Source organism: Phyllostomus discolor, chromosome 7, assembly GCF_004126475.2.
Source record: "Phyllostomus discolor isolate MPI-MPIP mPhyDis1 chromosome 7, mPhyDis1.pri.v3, whole genome shotgun sequence".
Lineage (NCBI taxonomy): Eukaryota > Metazoa > Chordata > Mammalia > Chiroptera > Phyllostomidae > Phyllostomus > Phyllostomus discolor.
In genome coordinates, this window is record NC_040909.2 from 12,872,075 (window position 1) to 12,887,752 (window position 15,678).

General features: G+C 41.5%; 1 protein-coding gene across 19 annotated transcripts in view; it reads right to left on the bottom strand.

Annotated features, from left to right (window-relative positions):
* ARPP21 (cAMP regulated phosphoprotein 21) overlaps window positions 1-15,678 on the bottom strand; it is a 151,523-nt gene that overhangs the window by 79,998 nt on the left and 55,847 nt on the right. For 8 of the 19 annotated variants that reach the window (XM_036030528.1, XM_036030527.1, XM_036030531.1 and 5 more), the window contains 2 exons: window positions 5,319-5,427; window positions 3,351-3,452 (listed from right to left, as the gene is read on the bottom strand). In XM_036030528.1, coding sequence (XP_035886421.1) covers window positions 3,351-3,452; window positions 5,319-5,427 — 211 coding nt within the window. The other 11 variants (XM_028518808.2, XM_028518806.2, XM_036030537.1 and 8 more) reach the window with 3 other exon arrangements.

Consider the following 15,678-nt stretch of genomic DNA (forward strand, 5'->3'; position numbering starts at 1 on the left):
CCTCCCTGAGTCCCTGTTTACACATAAATATCCTTCAGAAATTACCTTCCAGGCAAAACATATCCTCTTCACCTAGATTGCTTTATCACCTTAACCTTCCTCAAACCAGCAACCGTTGCATAGGATTAATCATAAAACAAGCTGAAGGGAATAAAAGTTCTATTTCCAATATTTCTGATTACCAAAATATATTTATTTAGTCTTTGAGAACTAAAGTTTTGTGGGCTCTGACTTACACCAATTTAGTTCTCACATAATGAATACATTTGTCTTATCTCAAGATACCAAAATTCTCAAATTGAATTTGAAAATTGTTTCCTCGAAAACCCAAAGTAACCTGCATATTTTGGTTGTGGACCTACGTACAAAAGCACGCACACAAACACCTTAGCCACCAAGACACATTTCATTTGTAAACTATCAAGAACACATCACATTTTAAAATAAGTTTGAATTTTGCTAAAGGGTAAATACCAGGAAGTATTTCTCTATAATTCTCTGTTGTAACTTCAAGTAGAAAAAATGCTGCTTAAGTATATAAATATTTTAGCCTGTTTGAATGAGTACTACTGAATATTTAGCAAGGAATGCTGGCTTTATTACCTCATTTTAAATTATGAAAACACTAAATTAAAGACCAGCTAAGAAAAAGATAAGACATGTATAACATAGTTTCCTTATGCTGGATTCTTTGCATTCATTTTATCATTGACTTCATAGAGTTGAATTATCTTGTGGACCTCAGTAGTCTGGGCCATAGCAATGGTCACGTGGGAATCTAGAATTTCATAGATGGAGGTTTGCTAAACGGTCCTGTCTCTGTTTCAGTAACAGGATGACCTGCTGCTATATGCATGCAAGAAAGTTCACATGGCTGTTATGCCCTTGAGTTTGTGTTAATGGAGGAAGACACAGTAGTTTCCTGCTTCATGCAGGGCGACCCCAACAACCCCCGCCTTCTGGGTTTCACTTCCTGTGTAGTATTCCCCCCACATTGCACCAGGGCAGGACTGTATGTCCAGCAGAATACAACACGAGGGAAGGCATGTCCAGGATTAGGCTATGCAAGACCGCGTCTTCCATTTGGGGCCCACTCTCTTTCCCCCCTCCATCACTTGCACAGGGGGAAGCTAGTCGCCATGTCTTAAAGACGCTCAGCAGCCTATGGAGAGGCCCACGTAGTAAAAACTCTGATCTCTGGGTGCCTGTGGCCATGGAAACCCCCCTGACCTAACAGATCAGGCGAACGGTCATGTCAGAAACAAGCTTGGATCAGTAAAGGCAGAAATGCAGGCCACCAGAGACCCCATCAAAGCAGCGCACACCTCTGCTACTGCAGAGAGAAGAGGCCACGGCCCTTTAAAGAAGGCTGTCAAATGCTTTCAGGGAATGCGCTGGCTGTGGCAATGGCTTGGCATTGAGGCTTTCACACCTTTAAGTCTGCTTTCACTTTAAAAAAAAAGTTAGCCCAGCATGTGGCCATAGAGCCTTTAAACAGCAGCACCTGCCTCCAATCTTTACCCTGGGACCCAGGTCCCTTCCTCGTCATCTTAAAAGGGGCATGGGGAAGTCATGGGAACTCCTCTCCCGGCAATGACCTCTCTGCAGACCTGGGGAACCACAGTGAAGGACAGCAGCCTGAGGGCCATCCTCCCCACAGGCAGGCATCAGTGACGTGACTTTCTGTGCCCTAGCTGTGAGTGTCTGGTAACGTGGTACAACTCTGGGGAGAAAAAAGCATCATGTTGTTTGCACATCATCTGGGTGCTTAGCGTCTGCTTTTGAATATAACAATTTGTTCATAAATGGCATGGCTTGCCAGAACCGGAATTAAGAGTGGAAATGTGTGTATGAGTGAGTGAGTGTGTGTGCATAAGAGAGAGAGGGAGGAAAAAGCGAGAGAGGGAGAGAGAGAATAAAACATGAACCGGCCTTTCAGAAAAGCTCCTCTCCATAAAGGTCACCCGACAAGAGCACGCAGCCTCCAGTCCACAGGGGGCGCCCTTACACTACCACGATTCGGAGACACCCTCTCATACTTTGTTCTGGCGTCCAGCAGACACAGCCGAAGGCCTTCCCTGGGTCAGGCTGCACCAGCAAGTACTCTGACCATGATAAAAATCTAAGTAGTCCACACACGCACAGAATCTTCTAGAACTGTACTGAACTTCCCCCAACTATGGCTACCTCCATCTCCCTCTCTCCCACTCCCCTAATTTCAGAGGTCTGAGCCAGATTACTCAGTCATCAAAACTGAATGTTAATGTATCCAGGAAAGGCAGAGAGGATGTGGAAGAGGCACCAGAAGCCTGTACAGAGGTGAAGACAGTGCAGATGGCTGCCTCCGCTGCAGCTTCTCCATATGAAAGGACCCAGCAGCCGCTGTAAGATCGGGGAAGCTGCTTGGACGTGAAACCCTGAGGATAGCAGTCCCCCTCCATACTAAGCAATGAAGCCTGGGTGCTTAGCCTCTGCAATAGCCTCCGGAAGCCAGTCCGGCAAGAGGTCCAGTGCCCCCCACCTGCCCTAGTAGATCCCGAGGTGTCGGGTCACAGTCCGTGCAAAGGAGCTCACATCTCATGTCTGCAGAGGGAAGGGCCCAGCATTTTAGGAGGCTGCCGAGAATGACCTCATGCAATGGAACAGCTATTGGCAATCACTTGCCTTTTTAACCTTCTTGCATTTAAGTCCAGCTTCTTCTTACCTATTAATTTTTATATAATTGAATTGCATTTTATTTTGGCCACAGTGGGTAAAAGGATAAAAAAAAATCCCTCCCACATCTTATTTGTGGGGACTTGAACAAAAACAAAAGAAGTTGTTTTATCATTAGTCCCTTGAAAATTGTTTACAACACTAATTTGACCTGAAATTGAGGGGGAAGTGAGTATTGCTATTTAACATTGAGATAATAAAAGGCCTCTACTTGCTAAGAATGCAGAAAATTCTGTGTGCGTGATCAGCAGTCTCTTCTTTGTTTTGTAGTTCCACTGCACAATATTCACATGGAAAGAGACGAGCATGTCCTGTCTTCTGCCTAATGTGGACGTGCAGGCATTTCTTCAAATCTGGCACCCGACCTGCCTCTGTACTTAAGGTCTATTTCACTGATCTCCATTCCCACTCAGGTCACATCCTAGGAACACTCGCAAACCCCTGGCTACCTTGGCTACCTTTCCATCGCTTCCCTGAAGCAGGGCCTCTTCCAGAAACACCTCCGGTTTGCTGCAGTTCCACTGTTCCCTGGCTCCGGCTCCCTGCGTCCCTGCCAGCTCACTGTCTGGGGAGCGAGGCTGCCTTACTGCCGATGGAAGGACCGCACTAAAGAGGCAATTAAAACAACTACTCACATCGTGTGCAAATATTCTCTCCCTCACTCTCTGATACTCCTCTTCTCTCTCTTCAATTGATTTACTTCGTCTGTCATCTCTAAATGGATGCATTCTGTTTTGCTGAACAGAAAAAAGAAATCAGGAGGGTTACCCAAGTTGAGCTGTTAGAAGTCTGCGGTTAAGCAACTGTCAGCTAAGGGGAATAAATGTTCACTTAAACAAATGGGGCATGAAAAGCCTCACTCCTTCTGTCCCTGAGGAAGCCGTGGTGGGGGGTACGTGTGTGCTGCGTGTGCGTGACATGCGATGCCAGGAAATGATCACAGCTCCTGGCTGCCTCCTTTGCTGGGTGCAAGTAGCATGGGTGTTTCTGGAATGGGAGTGCCCGGATGTGCCTTGGGTGTTTGGTCTGTTCAGCTACCTGACAGCTCACCAGGGAGGGACTCTGTCTCCTGTGCTAACCTGTGTGATTTTGATTTCCCAGAAGGAAGCAGGATGTTGGTTTAAAAAACAAAGAAGTGATGGCTAGATCAAGGTGGCTATGGGAAGAAATGGCTTAGAAACCCTGGGGACCGGAGAAACACAAAGCAATGGAGTCGAGAACTGACGAGTGGAAAGGAAGAGGTGGACACTATTGCTCTGCATCCTAGTCCTTGTATTCACTCAATGACATTGCACCTGGCATTTGGATTAAATTTGGAATGTGTTTGTTGATCAGGGTCAGTATCAAGAAATGTCAGAACAATTCAAAGAACCCAGCATGAGGACTCCTCTTCTTCATCCTGCCATCTGAACCTCGTTCTGCACCTCAGCTACCCTCCCGTCTTCCTCTGGCCATTCCTCACCAAAGCTCTGCCCTCGCCACGTTCATCCATCCATTCAACAAACACCCACTAAGTACATGACGCCGGCACGTTTCAGAGTCAACGCGAGCCACGGTGGAGCTCGGTGGTGGTGGGAGGAAATGAGATACAATGATGAACAGGTTTTTTTTTTTCTTCAGGTGTGTCACAGATGCACATACTGCCTTTCAGTGACTCACTGAGTGTAATTAAAATAATAACTTGAGTGAGATGCTTATTATCTTGCCCTTAAGAATTTTAAAGCAAAGTCATTTTTTAAAAAAAACCTATTTTGATTGTCAGAGACACAAAGTATAATGGCACTTTGTGACTTTCTACTGTTCTTATTCTCGTGCAAAACTTGTTTGCTTTGCCATTTAACTCAGTTTTCTTCCTAATAGCCCTGGATCCCACACCCCCCACGTGGAGAAGAAATTGAGTAAAACACCTCTACCCTTGTTGAGGTACCATGAGTCAGGCTACCCTCCAACAACCCAATGTTTCATCACAAGCAAAATACACAGAAAGAGAGAGTTGTGCTACAGTTCATGCAAAACAAGCAGACAATTTACACGGACAATAAAACATGGCAAGGAGAAGGGTCGGGAGACTAAAACATGAACTTGATTCTTTGGTGTGAAGACTTAATTATTGTAGGATAGTTGCAAAATCCACCTGTCCTCACCATAACAAGGTTTGTTCTTTACAGCTACACCGGGTGATCATCGGTCCATTTTGATAATCCAGCTCAATTTGTGCACAACTGAAGGACAAAGCTGTAGGGAGTGGAACGACTGCCATAGTTACACAGACATCTGGAAATGCGACTGACAAAGCTTTCCCCGACAGCTCAGAGCCGGTGGCACCCCAACCCCCCAACTCATGCAGCAGGAACTGCGCCAAGCACCACCCATGCAGCCCAACACAGAGCCATCGCTGAAGCAACCAGGACGTGGGGTTTGGGCTCCCCATTGAATGCCAAAGGGGGAGGCAAGGCGGGCGAGGAGGTTGGAGAGAGGGGACGGTGGTATCAGAGGCAGGGCAGAGTCGGGGGAGGGGGAGAGGGGCCACAGAGGAACGACAAGAACATCAGTCAGCCCACCTTCAAAAACAACGTCAGCCACTCTCAAACTTGAGAACCAACCTGGTTGTCTTCTTTATCAATACTAGAGTTATCGCGCTTCAAGATAAACCGCTTCTGGGATTCTTCACCTTTTTCATCTTTTAAATGTTCACAAAACCTTTGCTCTGGTCTGCCAGCAAAGTAAAACATATCAATAAAAAAAGTTTTTTTCCCCCTGTTTCAAGTTATTTCTCAGCGCTGTTTTTTTTCCCCCACAGTGGCATTCAACGTTAAAAGAGAAAGTTTACACGTGGTTTTGATACTAGAATCGCTGGCAATACACAGGTAGGTCATAGGTCACCTCACAGGTGCTGTTAGAATACCTTTGGCTGGGTTGAATTCCGAGTCCTGTTTGCTGCATGCGGCTCACAATGGCTGAAGTTAAAAAGATATTTTAAAGGCCTGTACATATATAACGTATAGATGCTCATATAGTTGTCTGGACCTCCACTGCTCTTGAATTTAACCAAGTCCCCACCCATATTCTAGCACAAATATACATGTTTAGAATTTGGGGTCAACACACTGATTCACCGACGTCCGGACCCTAGGTAGAGAACATCTCCCAGCACATCCTCCTTTTTAAGAACCTTCTTAATCCACAGGGAGAGAGGACCATTTATGCATCATTGCCATCTCCCTCCAGGGGCAGCTGCCCTGGGATGGGGCTCCAGGAGGCTCTGACACCCTTGACCAAGTCTTGTAAATCAGCTCAGTAATTTGAGACACTGGAAATGTTTCGTTTAAACAACTTAATGACTGATTAGCATGGGGAAAATGCTCTAAGCAGTTACACGCTATTGATCAGTCAATTGATTTTTGTTTTTAGGTCCTTTTAATCATTTTGTATTATACCAGGAAAGGGCTCCACTCCCTTGTTAATTTCCCACAACCGCCCTGCACTTCAGAGACTCAATGAATGACATGGGCTTCGGTTCGTCCCTGGAGGAAGTGCTAGTAACTGTTTGTCCTGGGCTTCGGAGCAGTCATTATTTATGACTATCATTAACGCGTCTCCGCCATAGCGGATGCGTTCCTTCCCAGGCTCAGTGGGTTTTCTGTCCCCACTGGGTTCATTACACATTCAGTCATTGGGAAGGCTCTTTGCAGTATCTGCTGTTCAATATGGGTGACCAGTGATTACGGGAATGACATTGTTTCCCTATAGATCCAAAAACGAGCAAATAGCACTTCGAAAACAATGGATTAATTTAAGCAAATAATTCAAATAGGGGTGGGATGCACCCTTAAACACATATACATATCTTATAATAACAGTGATGAACAGACACTAACAGCAAACTGGAATAAGGCCAGTTATAGCTTGTAAAACTTTGCATGATATTTACAACATGATACTATTATCTTATGCAAGCCTTAGAATAGAACTTTGATGAGTGAGGAACGCATATATTTTGCCTCTTTTTTACAGATAAATAAACATCCCTCAGTGATCGTTGTGGCTCCCGGTTTGTAGATTTGCCCACTAAGCTACAGACGACAGCACCTTCACATCCTTGCGGGCACATAGGTCAGTCCCCTTGTGCCGATGGAGCACACAGGGGGCCACAGCCCCTCACACCGCACTGAAAAACCAAGCGCCCTGCATTGCATCATCTTGAAGTGCAAATGGGACTGCTTTCCACCAAAATCAAAATGTAAAAAAAATAAAAAGATAACACATGATCTGGAAGGGCAAATATGACATTTTAAAATCAGAACACTAAGGGAGCAAAGGGAACTTGAACTTGACAGCCAAGAGGCCACTTACAGAGGAGAAATTCAACACATACTGGGGTGGCAAAGTCACAGTGCATGTCAATTACTTATCACACTGTAAAGTCTTATAATATTAGCATGAAGAATTGGAGACCACTGTAAGTGGTAACGACTCTCCTGGAACTTTTTGAGCATCTCAACGTCTTTAATCAATACTTAGATGTTACATTGTTGTTGTTTTTTAAGTAGCCAGTGAAATTAGGACATTAACTTAAATCCAAATGGTGTTTGTACCAATGCTAATTAAGTCTCCCCTAATACCCCCCAACTGTAGTCTGATAAACTCTAGTAAACGAAATGCTTTTCTCACTGCTAAATTTGTGGATGTGTTTCTTGTATCTGTTGTTAACAGTCTATAACTGTTCTTTTAGAAATAACATGGTACAAGAATTCACGAGCATAAGGTGAATTTGCTTTGCAATCAACTCTTCTCTAGGAAGGAAAGCACAGAGAGTGAGACTTCAGCACAGCACCCACAGCTGGAATATAAGTGCCATCTTGGTAAGAACGTTCTTTTTTAAATACATAACCCTTAGTGCCTAGAACCGTGCCTAGCATATGGGAGGCATTTGGAGAAATAAATAAACGAATCAATGTATGAATGAGAAAAATTTAGTACAGCTGTATAGAAATTAATGTAATTAAAAGGAAGATCAAAGGGCCGCTGAATAAGATATGCAGTCATACCCTTTAAAATTATAAAACAAAATAGGAGAGAGTTTGACTAGTAGGAGCATAAGTTCAAATTTATAACCTTAGGGAGATCTTTAAAAATCAAATCTATGGTTTGCTTTAAGTGGACCCCAAATAATCATGTTATGAAAGTTTTTAAAATTTAGAGGTGGAAATAAGAATCTTACCTTTTCTTGTTTTGGGATTCCTCAGTTTAAAGTGTTACAACTATAAGAAAGCTATTCAAACACTATTCTGAAATTTCATTTGCATCCCTTTATACTGCTGGTTTATTTGTTTTTCATACCAGGACATATTTAAGTAAAAGGCTCTATCACGTAAGCAAAGGGTAGTCGAAGGAGCTTGTGCTGATGAATAAGTAAATAATGGAGCAAGAATATTTCTTACTCTGATACAAATTATGCCAAGAGCATTCTCCATAACTGCTTTTCAAATATCTTGTTTAATTTTTTTCAAGCAGTAGAACCTAATGGTCCAAATTATTAATCCTCTTCATGATGATTTCAAAAGTATTGTCAGTGATTTCAAAGTAACCACTTGACATATGCCTAAAAGGAATAAACCTTTGTGAGATTTCTCCAGGTTGATTTTTACAGAGCATTATCCATGACCCTAAAGCCAAAGAGCAATTTGCGGTTGAAACTCATGGAAACTGTAGTATACAGCTGAAGTATTGCATGTGATTAAAAGAAAAATGACTGGTTACACACTATTATATTATACAATTTAAAAATATTTTTACCACTAATTTAACATCATAGCAATATCATTTCTTAGCCATAAAACAAATGGAACCAAAGTAATATATTATGAACCCTTTTTAAAAAAATGAGAATAAATTATTTTAATGTATCCATAGAAGGATATAACTAAGAAAAACTCCTCAAGGCTGCAAAATGTAGTTGTTCTCATGAAGTCAATGATAATGAGAATTTACTACTTATCTCATGGCCATGCATCACAGGTGTCTAAATTTCTTACTTCCAGTGGATTTTAGTCCATGAGGTATTGTTTCTAGCTTTCTCTATATCATCATCAGAAAGCCGAGAAAGCGCATTTAATATTTCTTCTTGATGGAAACAAAACCAATTTTCTCTTCTAAGGTAAAACAAGCTCTTCCCACAGTTCAGAGCAGGGTCTGTGCACAGTGACCAGCTCTGGTACCCCTAACCAAACCTTTCAAAAGTCAGCATTAGCTCCTCCTGGTTCCCTAGTAGACAGCTACTGAATGGAGATGCAGTGTGGCTGAGTGAAGTCCTGCGTGAGGCGATCAAACTCTCCTAGTCAATCAATTCCAACTTTAGATAGATGTTTTTCTCTCTCTTTTTTTTAAAAAGATTTTATTTATTTATTTTTAGAGACGGAAGGGAGGGAGAAAGAGAGAGAGAGAGAAACATCAATGTGCGGTTGCTGGGGGTTATGGCCTGCAACCCAGGCATGTACCCTGACTGGGAATCGAACCTGTGACACTTTGGTTCACAGCCCGCACTCAATCCACTGAGCTACACCAGCCAGGGTGAGATGTTTTTCTCTTTAAGCTTAATATAGATGAGCAATTTTTATAATTATTTTTTAAACCTTTTGGATCTGGAAGTATTTTCAATGGTTTACCTTCTCTGCCAGTTTCGGGAGACCAAGTTCATTACTTCCAAAGTGCTTAATCCTCCCCTGCCCCCTCCCCTCGCACACCCACCACTGAAGAATTCGATTCTACTAAATATGCAGGTATACACAGTCTTTGAATTTCATATGGAATGCCTGAAAGATGGTAATCAATATGCATAAATACCTTAAAATAGTTTATCCTGTGTACAACAGGAAAAAATATTTGGGTAGTATAAGACATCTATCAAAAATGTTTAAAGCCGAATATATTCGAGGAATCTAAGCAGCATCGTTCCCTTAACAGTTTAAAGCTTTCAATTACAGTATTTGCAACTCATTTTTCCTTTCCACTGTTATTTTGTCATGTTATACAATTTCAGGCTCTTTTAAGCAAGGCTCTCCCTTATAAATCCAATATAGTCAGTGCTATCAAGCTTCCTTTATTAGCATCTTTCAATCCTCTCTTGACCGCATCCTGTGTCTGTACACAGACACATGCAAACTAGAACAGGAAAGGCCTTGGTCCTTCTTCTCTATAAGGCTATTTGTGAGCAACAACAAAGTTAAGCAGAATACTCCAAGACCACGAGGGCCTGTAAGACAGCTCTTAAACTGGTACCCCGGCTCTGGCACACTGGCTAGGGGCATTCAGAGCCTGGAGGAGTGTCAGTCCACCTTGGAAGAGTGATTCTGTTTCTAAGAATGAAACCAAAGGCATTAGTGATGAGTGGTTAACACACAGTTCCATTGATGAGGACAGCAAGGCTGTGGAAACCCATGGAGGCCTGGTTAAGGGACTTAAAATAGCTCCATATGTAACACGCAGTTCTAGCAATTGAAATGTAATACTATGTCCTAACACAGAAAAAAACAATTTATAAAAGAAGAGATAACATGATTGAAATTATGTTATGAAATTATGTTATTCATTGAAATTATACAATGAATAATAATAAATAATAATAATAATAATAATAATAGAAGTCTCTGGATGCTGGGGTAATAGGCAAATTTTAATGCTAACCTTTAATATATCTCTGATTATTATAGTAAACATGTGGTATTTTATGACAACAAATTAATAAAAGCTATTAGTTTAGAAAAATGGGAAAGAAATTCAATCATTTAGAAGTGGTTTGTATCTAATCACTGGGTTATGGACAATTAAAATGCTCATATTCTGAAGAGTTTCTAAATTTCCTTTCATGGCCTACATGATTTTATGATCAGCTAAAATGAACATCTTAGCTGTTTTATTTTGTCAAACCAATTCTTAGTCTTTCTGCTACGCTGCAAGTTTAAAAGATACCAGGATTAATTACTGTCCCTGCTTCTGGTCTTGGTTTATCACATTAAGGCTTTCCAATATATGTAATCAAATAAACAAACACAAAACTCACCCTCTTTATTGCTATGTCTTTCTTGATCTATAGGCACAGAGATATAGCTTTACTAATGATAATATGAGAATGACTAAGTGATAGTGTCCAATCTAAATTATAATGATACAGAAAAAGGTAAGAGGGTTAAGGGAAAAAAAAGGAGAAACTATGTAATTTGAAACAGAGGAAGGAATCACATGTAATTAAGACCTGGAGTAATATATTATCTGCGGGTGAGTCTGGCCATTTCTACACGGTGATGAGCCTGGTACCAGCAACAACACCAAAGAGACATACACGCCAGCTGGGTCTACTTAGCTTCACCAAACGTCATGTTGCTACAAGTTTGCCTATCAATGGAGAGTTTCCACAAAGGAATCATTTAAAAAGAAGAGGGCTAGGACTGCCACTTTGTTTTCTTTAAGCTCTCCAATCTTTCATTTCAATATTGTATAAACATTCAGTGGTAGCAGCATTAACACAGCCAATGGCTCGAGGCTCCACTCCCCACAAAACACCATGCGTTTGGGCACATACCTCAACACTTTTCCATAAAACGGATGTGAACTAGCATACCACACTTAACATAGCAACGGTTTTCATGATTAAACTAAGTTTTAAGCCATTCACACACGAACGCTGATACGCAAGCCAAACACAATGTGGCTTTTCAAAACGCACATTATTGTATCTTTTCAGCTCTGCAGCTTACTAACTGTGGCTTCCTGCGAGTTACTCAGTATCCCTACTACACACGTGGTGTTTGGTGTGTTGTAAAAAAATGGAAGGTAATAGTACTTACTTTAAAAGGCTTGGGGGGATTAAACGAGATACAGGTAATGCAGGTCAAGTATCAGCCCAATGCCAGGCACTAGGAAAGCACTCAGTAAATGTTGTAAGCTATTTTTACCCCTTTCACATTTTTCTTAGTAGCCCAGATCTAAAAGGACACTGATGGATACTGAACCAACATTTACTTGTACATTAGTGTTAACCTTAACCAGGATAGATCCATCTATTATATCCAAATGATGGTTTGATTCCCCAGTTCCAAATAAGCAAGTAATAATGGCCTTAAAGTAACGTGTTCTTTGAAAACGGCTGAATATAATTGTTGTTTCTTAGGAGGGAAGGCTTTTTGCTTATATATATTACAATGGTGCATATAAAAGTGTTGCATTTAAACTTACATGCAAAGATAATATTTTTACTTGCTGAGAAGGGTCCAGAATTATCAGTGTCCATGAATTGATAGAGAGTTAACAGATAATCTTGGTATGTATAAAGAAATGCTATTTTTTTTTTATATTTGTGGGTTGAAGGCCAGGAGGTGGGGAAGTAGAGGTCAGGGTGTCTGAGGCTATGATGCCGTGGGGACCTGTGGGATTGAGCCACAGAAATGCTGAGCAGGGGGAAGGAGTATTGTTGTGGGATCAAATATGTTAGGTCGGTGTCCGCTTCTCTCGGTGGGTTCCAATGTATTGTTTGAAGATTCGTATCAATAATTACAGTCTAGCATTTAAGTATACAACTAAGCGGAAACCAGACACCTTTGACCAATAAACCAGAGCTTCTTTGCTGACTTGATGCCTCAATGACCTCTTTTCTGAAGCCACAGCAATGTGCTAATGACCTCGCCGCTAACAGAAATGTTAAGATTACTGAGACACAAGAAGACCCGCTATTTGTTGTATACAACCAGGCTCTCACCTACAAGTAAGCCCTAGAACTTCTCTCGAGGTACAAGTGCAGAAATGACTGCCGACTTCCATGACACAAAAGCCACGATGCTCTCAGGAACTGAGGGTCACCCTGCTCCTACAGCAGGCGCGGCTGCAGACGGAGGAACCCTGCCACAGCGGTCTTGCTCCCTCCAATACTATTGTATGTTTAGGGCAATATCATGTGCGTGTGTGTGTGTGTGTGTGTGTGTATGAATTTGTTTCATATATATGTGAAACAAATTAGCAATTTAACAATTAAAAGGGCTAACCATTAAAATGCTAATTTGTTAATTTAACAGATTAACCATTTAAAAGTGGTTTGATTCTAATCACTGGATTATATACAATTAAAAGTCTTATATTCTGAATAGTTTCTAAATTTTTCCTCATGGCTTCTATTATTTTATTACATATAGCATGTATATAGTGAACCTTTCTCTACATTGTCCCAAACTGTGTAACACAGATAATCAATTTATGCGCGCGCGCACACACACACACACACACAAAGTCCTGACTAAAATTACGCTGGCTCCTCAAATACACTATAACCAGAAGATGGGCATGTTCAATAGTCTATACTTCTTTTGTTGACAGCCCTGTGCTGAACACCTGAAAAGTACTTTTTGCTTGGCAAGTGTTAAGAACATGGGTTTTATCCCACTTCCAAGTCTGCCAGGACAATCCGGTGGGTTAGAATCAAACCACTTTTAAATGGTTAATCTGTTAAATTAACAAATTAGCATTTTAATGGTTAGCCCTTTTAATTGTTAAATTGTTAAATTCCAATCCGGTGGGTTCTGTGGTTCTGGAGTTCTGTTGCGGTCAGAGTGTTAGCTTTCATCTCAGTGTGAACACTGTTGGACTGAGTTCTCTGTTCAGTTTTTAAAGTAATGAAATGCACATTAGGATGTGGTAAGGAAACCCATGGGCACGGGTGAAAGAAGTGTTTGGGGTTCTTCCTGCTTCTGTCACCGCTCCAGAGTACTGATTCTATGAAGATCAGCTCTTGTTTTCTTAACTCTAAGGGGAGAGCCACGGCTGAGTGCCAGGAGAAGTGGGTTTCAGTCTTGGGCTTTGGGAGGTGAGTAGGTAAGAAAAACCAAGATGGGAGTCTTGTTTTTTACTCCTGTAAATGGTTGGGGTTTATCTACCTAGAATGTTGTAAGACATATAAATAAAAATTTCGAGAGTATCCTTACTCCATGGAAAAACTAAAAAAAAAATGTTATATTAAGAATGTTAACATTATAGAAAGCGCAAGCATGTCTCATTTTTAAAATTGAGTGGTAATTTACACATTTGACACTCCAAGTCTCATAAATAATTCCAAGCGGGGAAAGGAATACAACAATAGATTCCTATGATTTACCTTTCTCATCCATAGAAACTTATGGTCTCTGAAGCATGTGAGAATAATAATATGAAAAAATATAATATTGGAGAGCAGTGAGATAGAGTTGGACCAAAGCTAACAGATAGCTCTTACTTTGAGCCTGAGTATTGATTAAAGTTGCTCAGTAAATAAAACTTCATTGGTTTTCCTGAGAGTAATACAATTCTGAGTCAGGTGTCTGGACCTTTGACTTCAAGCAGATGATTTCCAATACTATTCCTCCAAAAAGTTCAGAGTAAATTTATCACGTTTAGCAGCAACAGGATGCCAACCAGCCACCCATGGATTCCCAAGAGGTGCTTGGTCTTCTTCAGAGAATTGTTCAGTGAGCATCTGTATGAAGATGCTGCTCAGTTTATTCTGGTGCTACTCACATTCCCGGCCCAAGGGAAAGAGATACAACCAAGGTGAGAGGAAATGTGTTTGTTTTGATATAAATGCAATTAACCACCTTTGGGGAGTGGAATCCTTAAGGATCAAAGAACAAAGATTCCCACTTTAAACCTCCAGGAAACAAAGCAGAATAGGTGTCCAGTGATTCTGATGTACCACTGCCCACCGAGAAGGGGAAGGACCCACCATCCTACTGCTTAGTGCCGTAATTGTCCACCACTTCAAGATTCTTAAAGTCACCTGGGCTCAACTGCTTCACCAAGCGTGAAGCTTCATTTATACTAGAACACATTTTACGGTTCTTGTGATTCACCTAAAAGCCAGCTCCGTTACTCACCCCTTCCAGAACAGACGGGCAAAGTACATTAGTCACTAATACCACTCATCACACCAAGCAAACACCTAGGTCCGCACCTCTCAGCAGTCAGGGTTCTGAGGTCTTCAGCACTGGTCTCTCTTGGTGCCGCCCCACACCCCTGCCTTCGGGCCACTACTGTTTCATGGGGTCTGGGACCTGTAAGCAGTCTCCTTTGGAGGACTTGCTATTTCCTCTCTTTGCTGTGTACTTTTAGAGTAGGGGATTTAAGGCAATGATGGTGGGTGGATGTGAAAGACAAAAGAAAAAAACATTCGAGAGATGACAACCTTTTAGCTTGAAAATTATCTGAGACTAGTTCAACCGTTACTGTGACAGATGCAAAGGCACTCAGGTGCACATGCGGCTTTGCAGGGGACTGATGCCGGCCCCTTGGATGATGCCAGCGCAAGCAGATGGTTTCTAGTCTCCAAATGATATACCCTGAACGTGACTCCTTTCTCCAGAATGAAGAAGAAGAGAGGGAGCTGAAAATAATCATCTAATACAAGACCAATGAGCCATTCCTGGCTAAATGCATAGCAAAATAAACAAGAGAAAACATAGATCAGAGAGACAAAGAAAAGAAAAACTCATACAAAAACAGGCTTTTATATTTGTTGCGTGTAAATATTTTTTTAGAAAATCACTATTCCCATTTTTAGCCTCAATCCTGAATATGAAAAAAAGCAATGTTATAGAGAATAAATACATTATAAACATCATTTGTGGTGCCAAATAGCACAGACCCTGATACATCTGCCCCAGATTTCCAAGAGGCTCATCTGGTTTTGACACCTAACCTGACAGGTAACGAAGAATTCCAGTAGAAAACATCTAAAAGTGCTGGAGAATGGAACCTATTTCTGGCAATATATGGGGGAAAGGCAACTTGCACTGTGGGTTGGAAACACAACATGGCAGATGTCAACTCAAAAACTCCATTCATTGTCAGCCAGGAAGCAGTCAATTCTGCGAGAGAACAGGTGTCAAACATGGGCACCAATATTCGTGACTGATGTGATTGCAACATCAGTGCGCATTAAAAATAGTG